The following is a 12,507-nucleotide window of genomic DNA, read 5'->3' as shown; positions in this document are numbered from 1 at the left end:
CACCAACAGATCCACAGACTATGCAATCTCTATTGCACTCCACAATGCCCTTTCACACCTGGACAAAAGGAACACCTATGTGAGAATGCTATTCATTGACTACAGCTCAGCGTTCAACACTATAGTACCCTCAAAGCTCATCACTAAGCTAAGGACCCTGGGATTAAACACCTCCCTCTGCAACTGGATCCTGGACTTCCTGACAGGCCGCCCCCAGGTGGTAAGGGTAGGTAACAACACATCCACCACGCTGATCCTCAACACGGGGACATCTCAGGGGTGCGTGCTCAGTCCCCTCCTGTAATCTCTGTTCACTCATGACTGCATGGCCAGGCATGACTCCAACCCCATCACCGACAACGATGAGACAGACTATAGGGAGGAGGTCAGAGACCCGACAGTGTGGTGCAAGGACAACAACCTCTCCCTCAACGTGATCAGGACAAAGGAGATGATTGTGGACTACAGGAAAAGGAGGGCCGAGCACACCCCCATTCTCATCGACGGGGCTGCAGTGGAGCAGGTTGAGAGCTTCAAGTTCCTTGGCGTCCACATCACCAAAAAACGAACATGGTCCAAGCACACCAAGACAGTTGTGAAGAGGGCACGACAAAATCTATTCCCCCTCAGGAAACTGAAAAGATTTGGCATGGGTCCTCAGATCCTCAAAAGGCTTTACAGCTGCACAATCGAGAGCATTCTGATGGGTTGCATCACTGCCTGGTATGGCAACTGCTCATCCTCCGACCGCAAGGAACGACAGAGGGTAGTGCGTATGGCCCAGTACATCACTGGGGCCAAGCTTCCTGCCATCCAGGACCTCTATACCAGGCGGTGTCAGAGGAAGGCCCCAAAAATTGTCAAAGACTCCAGCCACCCTAGTCATAGACTGTTCTCTCTTTGCTACCGCAAGGCAAGCGGTACTGGAGTGCCAAAGTCTAGGTTCAAGAGGCTTCTAAAACAGCTTCTACCCCCAAGCCATAAGACTCCTGAACAGCTAATCAAAGGGCTACACAGACTATTTGTATTGCCCCCCCACCCCTTCTACCCTGCTGCTACTCTCTGTTATTATCTATGCATAGTCACTTTAATAACTCTACCTACATGTGCATATTACCTCAAATACCTCGACACCGGTGCTCCCGCACATTGGCTCTGCACTGGTACTCCCAGCATACAGCCCCGCTATTGTTATTTACTGCTGCTCTTGAATTATTTGTTATTCTTATCTCTTTTTTTTATAGGTATTTTCCTAAAACTGCATTGTTGGTTAAGGGCTTGTAGTAAGTAAGCATTTCACTGTAAGGTCTTCCTACACCTGTTGTATTTGGCGCATGTGACAAATAACATTTGATTGGATTTACCCAATAAATTACTGGGAGTTTATATAGAGAGTGTGCGACTCTCTTTATTTTTATAGCGTCTAGTTTATTCGCCGTTAGTCAGCACCTCTACATAAAATCATTTTATCTGGGTGTGCGCCAGCTCATGTTTTTAATATAGCTTTACATTCAACCAACTGGTCTTATGTTATGTATATTGTATCGTCACTGTAAACATTAATTGCCTGATTACAGATGTTTAAATGGTCTCTCTCTGGTTTTATCCTATGGACACAGGTTTCCACTGACAAAGTGGAAAAGTCAAGAGCATTCTGGGAAATGCTGGGAACACACAGATGGTGTGTATTCTCTTGAAGAAGTTCTGTCGCCCGTAGGCTGTATTCAAAACAGCTGTAGGAGTAATTTACAACTGCTTTCCAAGTGAAAGGGAGGTCTAGCTGGAAAAAGCCAGGAAAAAGCAGTGTCTTATTTCCATTATTTTAAATAAGGACAAGCCTTTCTCTTTCAGACGCACAGAGAGGTGTGCCTCTAAAACACCCATATACACCATAGTTGAGAGAGAGAAGACCATAGCCACAGATATATTCACATTCTTTTGCCCATGGGAATAATGTCATTCGAGTAGAAAGACTGAATTGTATAATGGTTCAGAGACCTGTAATTAACTTACTTTGTTAGAGATTATTTGAGGTCCTATTGTCAAATTATGTAATTTCATGCAAAGTGCTGTTATCTAAATAGTAAAATAGGTGTACTTTCTGAGTGTGTGAGTTAGTTAAACAAACTGCAGGGCTCGACATGAGTGCTTGTCTTCTTGTCCGGGAACATGGAAAACAAAATTGTCGGACAAGAAGAAGAATCACAATATCAAACAATTACTCCGATCAAAATTGGATCAGTGAGGCCAACACTGAAAAATATTCAAATAAAAATTTCAAGTCCATAAATAAAAAAGCATATATGTCAAAGTCTAGGTGATATGCACATTGGCCAAACAGATGCTGACAGGAGAGAGGCGCCAGAAAATGTAACCAAACTTTAATGACCCTTTAAATGACGTAAATATAGGCTAAGCGCCAGTCATGTTTGGCAAATATAATGAAAGATAATTAACATTAGCGTCTAAAGGTTTGATTCTGTCGACACAGGCCCACTCATGGCACTGTCCGTTCAGATCAAATGGTCACAAGGCCGGAGAGTGAAGAACAGTGCAGCACATCACCCACCTGAGCGGAGGAGGCCAGCATTTTGAAATGATTTAACCATAAACCTCATTGTTTATAACCTGGACGTTTTTTCAGAGTAGCCTAGGCTAGCCAAAATACAACCATATAAATGTTGAGCGAATTATTTTATAAACAATTAATATGCCATTGAAACCAGCATTTTTCTCATATTCTATTGGTTTTCAAATCAACATTATTTTATTGACCAGCAGCCAAAGGCATAATCGTAGTCATACCAGTAACGCACACTTGTGGTCATATTTAGAACATTTTGGTTCTTTGGACAAGATTAAAGAACCCTTTACTAAAGAAGGCCAGAAAGCATTCGTACCCTTTGACTTTTTACACATTTTTCTGTGTTACAGCCTGAATTTAAAATGTATTCCATTGAGATGTTTTTGGTCACTAGCCTACACACAACACCCCATAATGTGGAATTTGGGTTCTCTACATTTTTACAAATTAATTAAAAATGAAGAGTTGAAATGTCTTGAGTCAATAAGTATTCAAGCACTTTGTTATGGCAAGCCTAAATAAGTTGAGGAGTAAAAATGTGCTTAACAAGTCACACAATACGTTGCATGGACTCACTCTTTGTACAATAATAGTGTTTATCATGACTTTTGAATGACTTACTCATCTCTATACCCCACACATACAATTATCTGTAAGGTAAGGGCACCTATTAGTAGATGGGTACAAACAAACAGACATTGAATACTCATTTGTACAAGGTGAAGTTATTAATTACACTTAGGATGGTGTATCAATACACTCAGTCACTACAAAGATAGAGGCAACCTTCCCAACTCAGTTGCCAGAGAGGAAGGAAACGGCTCAGGGATTTCACCATGAGGCCAAAGGTGACTTTAAAACAGTTACAGAGTTCAATAGGAGAAAACTGAGGATGGATCAACAAAATAGTTACTACACAATACTAACCTAATTGACAGAGTGAAAAGAAGGAACCCTGTACAGAATAAAAATATTCCAAAACATGCATCCCGTTTGCAACAAAGTAATACTGCAAAAAATATGGCAAAGCAATTCACTTTTTGTTCTGACTACAAAGTGTTATGTTAGGGGCAAATCCAATACAACACATTACTGAGTACCACTCTCCATATTTTTAAGCAAAGTGGTGGCTGCGTCATGTTATGGGTATGCTTGTAATCGTTAAGGATTGGGTAGTTTTTCAGGAAAAATAAGAAACGGAATGGAGCTAAGCCTAGTCAAAATCATAGAGGAAAACCTGGTTCAGACTGCTTTCCACCAGACACTGGGAGATTAATTCACCTTTCAACAGGACAATAACAAGGCCAAATATACACTGGAGTTGCTTACCAAGAAGACAGTGAATGTTCCTGAGTGGCAGAGTTACAGTTTTGACATAAATTTGCTTCAAAATCTATGGCAAGACCTGAAAATGGTTGTCTAGCAATGATCAATAAACAATTTGACAGAGTTTGAAGTATTTTTAAAAGAATAATGGACAAATGTTGCACAATCCAAGTGTGTGGAGCTCGTAGAGACGTACCCAGAAAGAAAGTGATTCTATGTATTGACTCAGGGGCTTGAATAATTATCTAATCAAGATATATTGGTGTTTTATTTTTCAGAAATGTTTTACAAATGTTAAAAATGTTCCTTCCATTTTGACATTATAGAGTACTTTGTGTAGATCGTTGACAAAAAAAAAGACAATTAATCCCTTTTAATCCCACTTTGTAAAACAACAAAATGTGGAAAAAGTCAAGGGGTGTGAATACTTTCTGAAGGCATTGAACTAAATTAACCCAGTGAAGGCAAAGAACTTTGAGTATAATGGGGATTTTAGAAAGAAAATGCTAACAAAAGCTAACCCAGTCACATCAAACTCTGAAATGCCAGCTAATATTCCCTTTTAATTTGTTTCAGCTGTTTTGCATTGACATGTATAGCCATATTAATGAGGCTGCTGCATGATTTGCTTTATCTTGGCCAGGTTGCAGTTGTAAATGAGAACTTGTCCTCAACTGGCCTACCTGGTTAAATAAAGGTGAAATATTTTTTTCCCCGCATGGTCAGAAAGATGGCTAGCTGACGTCTGAAACCGGTAGCCCTCGATGGCAGGAGGATGATCGATTTCATATTTTGAAACATTGTTGCAGAGTTCTGAGTGGCAAACAGCAAGGTTGATACAAACCAGTGCTGTTGCACACTAAATGCTATCTAGAAGCATGAGGAAATAATTTGTTTAATGAAAGCTTACAGTCTTGGATTAAAAAAGGGGTTCTATATAGAAACCAACTGTCATTCCAGTATAACCACGCAAGAGGACGGTGATTGAACCAATTTGCATGTCGCCTACCAATAAGCACACTATTTTTCAATATATTAAGGTAAACAAAGTTGATTATTTAATTCAATAATAATGAAGTTAAATCAAAGTCATATGATAAACTATACGCTAGATAAATAAAGTTGAAAGAATTTGAGCGTGTTTGTAAGATAGCTAACTTAGCTAACTGAACAAAAAAAGCTAGGCTACTTGCATTTGCCACTTAAAAAGTTAGCCAGCTAACTCTTTCAAATAAACAAACTTTTCTATTATGGGATATGCCAAATAGAGCTACAGACCCAGCCTGACATCGGCAATTTGCTAATTGTTACTTTATTTCAATGTGGAGTCAATTGAGGGGACAATGTGTCATGAAGCCATTAGAAGACTGTTGCTGACTGAGAGGAGGTATGTATAAATTATTTATAATAAATTATGTATAATACGTCTCAGTGATATAATAGCCTAGTTAATCATTACATGACTTTTAAACACACTGTTTATGTTTTGCTCAGTTTGGCAGTAACCCAGACCTAACAGAGGCAGAGGATCTCTCTTTTGGCTGCTGCTGACAACAACTGCATGTAAGTTGTTCTTTTACATCATAGTAATTCTATGTCTGCATTGCATTTTGTCTTCATTTTGTCAGATGAACTCATGCTTAGTTCTGAAGATTATCTCATGTTTTTGCTCCTCAGTCAGGCAACAACCCATACTGTACTGATGGTAGATAGCCCAGTGGCTAAGGAGTTGGACCAGTGGCAGGAGTTTTACCTGTGGACGAAAGGTGGCCAGTTGGGAAAAAAATGGACAAAATGTATCTGATAACTGGAGGGCTGATGGTTTCACATCCTCAAAAACATTCCCCCTACCGTTGGACCCTTGAGCAAGGCCCTTAACCCCACAACATGCTCTCCATCCAGGTGCGCTGCACTGCAGCTTGAACCTGCTACCGTCTCAACTGTATGTGTGAGGTCTGCTGTTTGGGGGGGGGGGGGGGGTTGAAAACTGAGCAGAGACACATTTTTGTTGTTCACTGTAACTAATGAACAAAGTTGTATTGTATTGTATTGTGAAGAAGTTAGCAAGAGTTGACATGGACCATCATTCAAACGAAGAGATGCCTCCCTGGCCAGCAGTGCACATTTCCAATCTCTTGCATATTATGATAATACATTCTAAAAAACAATGCTGATATTCTTGTGTCCATTATTTAATTGTTTGTTAAATTATATTCTTAGCAAAGAATATGACTATTATTATTATTATTAGTACTAGCTATCATTTATAAATGGAACCATGCAAGGTTCTATATGGAAGCATTTTGGTTCAATGAAGAAGAACCTCTAGGGTTCTGATCAATATATAGAACGTTTAGTGGTTCCATATTTGAAGCAAGCGATAGAACCATTTTTGGTTTTACAAGGAAGCTTTTTTTCCTCAGAGTGCATGCTAGTTGATACATCTTTACCCTTTCTTAATTTCTAACAGGTTTTTTAATCTCTGCCACATGAAACCGCTCTTACATGTGCAGTGGTCTGTCCCAGAGTCTATTTGAACTGTGGACTTGTAATTGTAATGTTGCAATATTTTATAGGCTACCAAGATTGGCCAACCATCCTCCAGGAGAGCCTTAAAAGGGCAGTTTTTTTTTAAACAGGCTTGAATATTCAAAGAAGCCAATAGGCAGAGTATAGCCTACATTTTTGTCTGATTCTCTATCACATTTTATTTTTGTATCAAGTCAAGCCCTGCATACTGCACAGTTGTTAATAACAAAGCTCACCTCGTTATCAGATTCTACGAGCACCTGGTCATACTCGCTGAGTGCCACCAGAAACATGATGGATGTGACGTTCTCAAAGCAGTGGATCCACTTCCTCCTCTCTGACCTCTGACCTCCTACGTCCACCATCCTGTCATAGGAAGAGAGGAACAACATCAAGCACAGATGAGTAGAGTACAACTACAGTTGGTATGGGAAAATAATGTAGGTCCTATTCGTGTTTGCTAGATGATTATTGTTTCATTTAAAGGTAGCATTTTGATGTAAAAAAAAAAAAAACAGCTAGCATTTTTACAGCAAAGACATGCTTGAGACTAATGTTAAAGCAACTGTACACGAGAAGATGTGTTAAACTACTTTTTTAGCACGGCTGTGCTGCGGTCGTAGGTACGAGGGGGAGCTGAGTATCAACATAACATTAAAACAATGTGTGACATATTTTCATTCAAAACTTTTTGTTTGATATATGTATTCATACTATTTCATCCTTCCACAAGGATAGTCCCGACACAAATCTAGGGTTGCTAGCCGGGCCGTCTGGTCGTTTGTTCAATGGTCCCAGTCAATATTCACGTCATATGAAGGAATTCCCCTAGACCACGCCCACTTTGGGGGAAAACAATCTGTCTTCCCCATTGACTCCCGATTGAAAAACAAAACCATGCTAAAAAAGCTGCTGTGTTGTACAATGTACACTACCGGTCAAAGGTTTTAGAACACCTACTTATTCAAGGTTTTTTTTCCCTCTTTTCTTTTCTTTCTTTTTACTATTTTCTACATTGTAGAATAATAGTGAAGATATCAAAACTATATAACACATATGGAATCATGTACTAACCAAACAAGTGATAAACAAATCAAAAATATATTTAATATTTGAGATTCTTCAAATAGTCACCCTTTGCCTTGATGACAGCTTTGCACACTCTGGGTTCATTAGGTTGCTTTAACCCTAAATACATGTACAAATGACCTAACCTGTACCCCCGCACATTGACTCGGTACCGGTACCCCCTGTATATAGCCTTGTTATTGTTATTTTATTGTGTTAATTTTTTGATTTTTAAAAACTTTAGTTCATTTAGTAAACTTTTTCTTAACTCTATTTCTTGAACTACATTGTTCGTTAAGGGCTTGTAAGTGAGCATTTCACAACACCTGTTGTATTCTGCGCATGTAACAAATCAAATTTGATTTGATTTGGGTGATTGATTAGCAATGCATATAGAGCCGTCTGACAATCTCTCCTCAACCAAATATTTAAGGCTAATCAGTAGCCTACGTCAGCCTGGCTAGGTTACCTTTATTTTGACTACTCCAGGATTTTTGGACCAACTCTCGGTGGTCAAGGAGTCGAGATATCGACTCTTTTGGAGTTGACACTCCACCGCTACACACAATCACTTCAAACTGAAGCTGGGGAGACGGCAAACTAGCAGCATTTCGATTCGTTTTACTTGTTTCTTTATATTGACATTTCTTTGCATATAACCATGAAAATTGTGTTGATGTATCATTTTTTCCAGTATCAGAAAAGCTGTCTGTCTCATCCTGACAGACATGTTCATTCTCTAGTCTACACGATGGTGGAGATCGCAATACAAAAAAAGTACAATGTTGCAAAGGTCGGAGAGGCAGACAGCAATGTTTGTAGAAACCCGCCCGTTGTTGCAAACCAAACGTTAAGCTAGAACAAGGGGCAATAATGTATTAAATAAAAGCCTTATAGCTTTTCTCTTGTCATATACCCTGGTATCAAGAACAGCAGGGATATTTCAGATGGAACAGTACACAAGTGTTTTTTGCAATGTACCTGTTGTTAATGGATTTTTTTAGATCGTCTTAGAACGATCAAATTTTATTTGTCACATACACATGGTTAGCAGATGTTAATGCGAGTGTAGCGAAATGCTTGTGCTTCTAGTTCCGACAATGCAGTAATAACCAACAAGTAATCTAGCTAACAATTCCAAAACTACTACCTTAGTGTAAGGGGATAAAGAATATGTACATAAAGATATATGAATGAGTGATGGTACAGAGCGGCATAGGCAAGATACAGTAGATGGTATTGAGTGCAGTATATACATATGAGATGAGTATGTAAACAAAGTGGCATATTTAAAGTGGCTAGTGATACATGTATTACATAAAGATGCAGTAGATGATATAGAGTACAGTATATACATATACATATGAGATGAATAATGTAGGGTATGTAACATTATATTAGGTAGCATTGTTTAAAGTGGCTAGTGATATATTTTACATAATTTCCCATCAATTCCCATTATTAAAGTGGCTGGAGTTGAGTCAGTGTGTTGGCAGCAGCCACTCAATGTTAGTGGTGGCTGTTTAACAGTCTGATGGCATTGAGATAGAAGCTGTTTTTCAGTCTCTCGGTCCCCGCTTTGATGAACCTGTACTGACCTCGCCTTCTGGATGATAGCGGGGTGAACAGGCAGTTGCTCGGGTGGTTGTTGTCCTTGATGATCTTTATGGCCTTCCTGTGACATCGGGTGGTGTAGGTGTCCTGGAGGGCAGGTAGTTTGCCCCTGGTGATGCGTTGTGCAGACCTCACTACCCTCTGGAGAGCCTTACGGTTGTGGGCGGAGCAGTTGCCGTACCAGGCGGTGATACAGCCCGACAGGATGCTCTCGATTGTGCATCTGTAGAAGTTTGTGAGTGCTTTAGGTGACAAGCCAAATTTCTTCAGCCTCCTGAGGTTGAAGAGGCGCTGCTGCGCCTTCTTCACGACGCTGTCTGTGTGGGTGGACCAATTCAGTTTGTCTGTGATGTGTACGCCGAGGAACTTAAAACGTACTACCCTCTCCACTACTGTTCCATCGATGTGGATAGGGGGGTGTTCCCTCTGCTGTTTCCTGAAGTCCACAATCATCTCCTTAGTTTTGTTGACGTTGAGTGTGAGGTTATTTTCCTGACACCACACTCCGAGGGCCCTCACCTCCTCCCTGTAGGCCGTCTCGTCGTTGTTGGTAATCAAGCCTACCACTGTTGTGTCGTCCGCAAACTTGATGATTGAGTTGGAGGCGTGCGTGGCCACGCAGTCGTGGGTGAACAGGGAGTACAGGAGAGGGCTCAGAACGCACCCTTGTGGGGCCCCAGTGTTGAGGATCAGCGGGGTGGAAATGTTGTTGCCTACCCTCACCACCTAGGGGCGGCCCGTCAGGAAGTCCAGTACCCAGTTGCACAGGGCGGGGTCGAGACCCAGGGTCTCGAGCTTGATGACGAGCTTGGAGGGCACTATGGTGTTAAATGCCGAGCTGTAGTCGATGAACAGCATTCTCACATAGGTATTCCTCTTGTGTCAGGGTGTCAGGTAGGGTGGAGGTGATATGGTCCTTGACTAGTCTCTCAAAGCACTTCATGATGACGGAAGTGAGTGCTACGGGGCGGTAGTCGTTTAGCTCAGTTACCTTAGCTGTCTTGGGAACAGGAACAATGGTGGCCCTCTTGAAGCATGTGGGAACAACAGACTGGGATAGGGATTGATTGAATATGTCCGTAAACACATCAGCCAGCTGGTCTGCGCATGCTCTGAGGGCGCGGCTGGGGATGCCGTCTGGGCCTGCAGCCTTGCGAGGGTTGACACGTTTAAATGTTTTTATCACGTCGGCTGCAGTGAAGGAGAGTCTGCATGTTCTAGTTGCGGGCCGTGTCAGTGGCACTGTATTGTCCTCAAAGCGGGCAAAAAAGTTATTTAGTCTGCCTGGGAGCAAGACATCCTGGTCCGTGACGGGGCTGGTTTTCTTTTTGTAATCCGTGATTGACTGTAGACCCTGCCACATACCTCTTGTGTCTGAGCCGTTGAATTGAGATTCTACTTTGTCTCTATACTGACGCTTAGCTTGTTTGATTGCCTTGCGGAGGGAATAGTTACACTGTTTGTATTCGGTCATGTTTCCGGTCACCTTGCCCTGATTAAAAGCAGTGGTTCGGGCTTTCAGTTTCACGCAAATGCTGCCATCAATCCACGGTTTCTGGTTTGGGAATGTTTTAATCGTTGCTATGGGAACGACATCTTCAACGCACGTTCTACTCGCTCACCGAATCAGCGTATTCATCAATGTTGTTGTCTGACGCAATACGAAACATATCCCAGTCCACGTGATGGAAGCAGTCTTTGAGTGTGGAATCAGATTGGTCGGACCAGCGTTGAACAGACCTCAGCGCGGGAGCTTCTTGTTTTAGTTTCTGTCTGTAGGCAGGGATCAACAAAATGGAGTCGTGGTCAGCTTTTCCGAAAGGAGGGCGGGGCATGGCCTTATATGCGTCGCGGAAGTTAGAATAGCAGTGATCCAAGGTTTTTCCAGCCCTGGTTGCGCAATCAATATGCTGATAAAATTTAGGGAGTCTTGTTTTCAGATTAGCCTTGTTAAAATCCCCAGCTACAATGAATGCAGCCTCCGGATAAATGGATTCCAGTTTGCAAAGAGTCAAATAAAGTTCGTTCAGAGCCATCGATGTGTCTGCTTGGGGGGAAATATATACGGCTGTGATTATAATCGAAGAGAATTCCCTTGGTAGATAATGCGGTCGACATTTGATTGTGAGGAATTCTAAATCAGGTGAACAGAAGGACTTGAGTACCTGTATGTTGTTATGATCACACCACGTCACGTTAACCATGAAGCATACGCCCCCGCCCCTCTTCTTACCAGAAAGATGTTTGTTTCTGTCTGCGCGATGCGTGGAGAAACCAGCTGGCTGCACCGAATCCGATAGCGTCTCTCCAGTGAGCCATGTTTCCGTGAAGCAAAGAACGTTACAGTCTCTGATGTCCCTCTGGAATGCTACCCTTGCTCGGATTTCATCAACCTTGTTGTCAAGAGACTGGACATTGGCGAGAAGAATGCTAGGGAGTGGTGCACGATGTGCCCGTCTCCGGAGTCTGACCAGAAGACCGCTCCGTTTCCCCCTTTTACGAAGTCATTTTTTTGGGTCGCCGGCTGGGATCCATTCCGTTGTCCTGGTTGAAAGGCAGAACACAGGATCTGCTTCGCGAAAGTCATATTCTTGGTCGTACTGATGGTGAGTTGACGCTGCTCTTATGTTCAGTAGTTCTTCTCGACTGTATGTAATGAAACCTAAGATGACCTGGGGTACCAATGTAAGAAATAACACGTAAAAAAACAAAAAACTGCATAATCACAATGCTTGTTTTGACCAATCTGTGGTAGAAGTTTAGTTTAAGTGTTTCGAAAAGTGTATTTAAGTGTCACTACACAACGATACAATAATTGAAAATACCGATTTAAAAAAAAACATATTGTGGACCACTCAAATAGCTTTTTTAGATAGTAAAAAACAAACAGTCAAACATGGTACAGGGGTCATCAAAAAGCAAAATACCATACATATTATTTACATGATTGTTACCTGATAAATTTCACACAATTTATTATTTTCATCTATACCGTTAAAATTAGAGGTCGACCGATTAATCGGAATGGCCGATTAATTAGGGCCGATTTCAAGTTTTCATAACAATCAGAAATCGGTATTTTTGGGCGCCGATTTCCGATTTTTGATTTATTTTTTATACCTTTTATTTAACTAGGCAAGTCAGTTGAGAACACATTCTTATTTTCAATGACTGCCTAGGAACTGTGGGTTAACTGCCTTGTCCAGCGGCAGAACGACAGATTTTCACCTTGTCAGCTCAGGGGTTTCAATCTTGCAACCGCACAGTTAACTAGTCCAACGCTCTAACCATTGCACTCCACGAGTAGCCGGCCTGTTACGCGAATGCAGTAGAAGCCAAGGTAAATTGCTAGCTAGCATTAAACTTATCTTATAAAAAACAATCAA

At 41.4% G+C, this 12,507-nt stretch overlaps 1 protein-coding gene across 1 annotated transcript in view; it reads right to left on the bottom strand.

Annotated features, from left to right (window-relative positions):
* The window catches only part of LOC110535781 (guanine nucleotide-binding protein G(q) subunit alpha), a 41,324-nt gene that overhangs the window by 6,379 nt on the left and 22,438 nt on the right, over nucleotides 1-12,507 (bottom strand). Inside the window, exon 5 of the mRNA XM_021621034.3 lies at nucleotides 6,676-6,805. Coding sequence (XP_021476709.1) covers nucleotides 6,676-6,805 — 130 coding nt within the window. The remainder of the gene's footprint in view (nucleotides 1-6,675; nucleotides 6,806-12,507) is intronic.

Source organism: Oncorhynchus mykiss, chromosome 11, assembly GCF_057628025.1.
Source record: "Oncorhynchus mykiss isolate SJ-2025 chromosome 11, ASM5762802v1, whole genome shotgun sequence".
NCBI classification, from domain to species: Eukaryota; Metazoa; Chordata; class Actinopteri; order Salmoniformes; family Salmonidae; genus Oncorhynchus; species Oncorhynchus mykiss.
The sequence above is the reverse complement of the archived record's forward strand: the minus strand, read 5'-3'. Positions and strand labels throughout refer to the sequence as shown.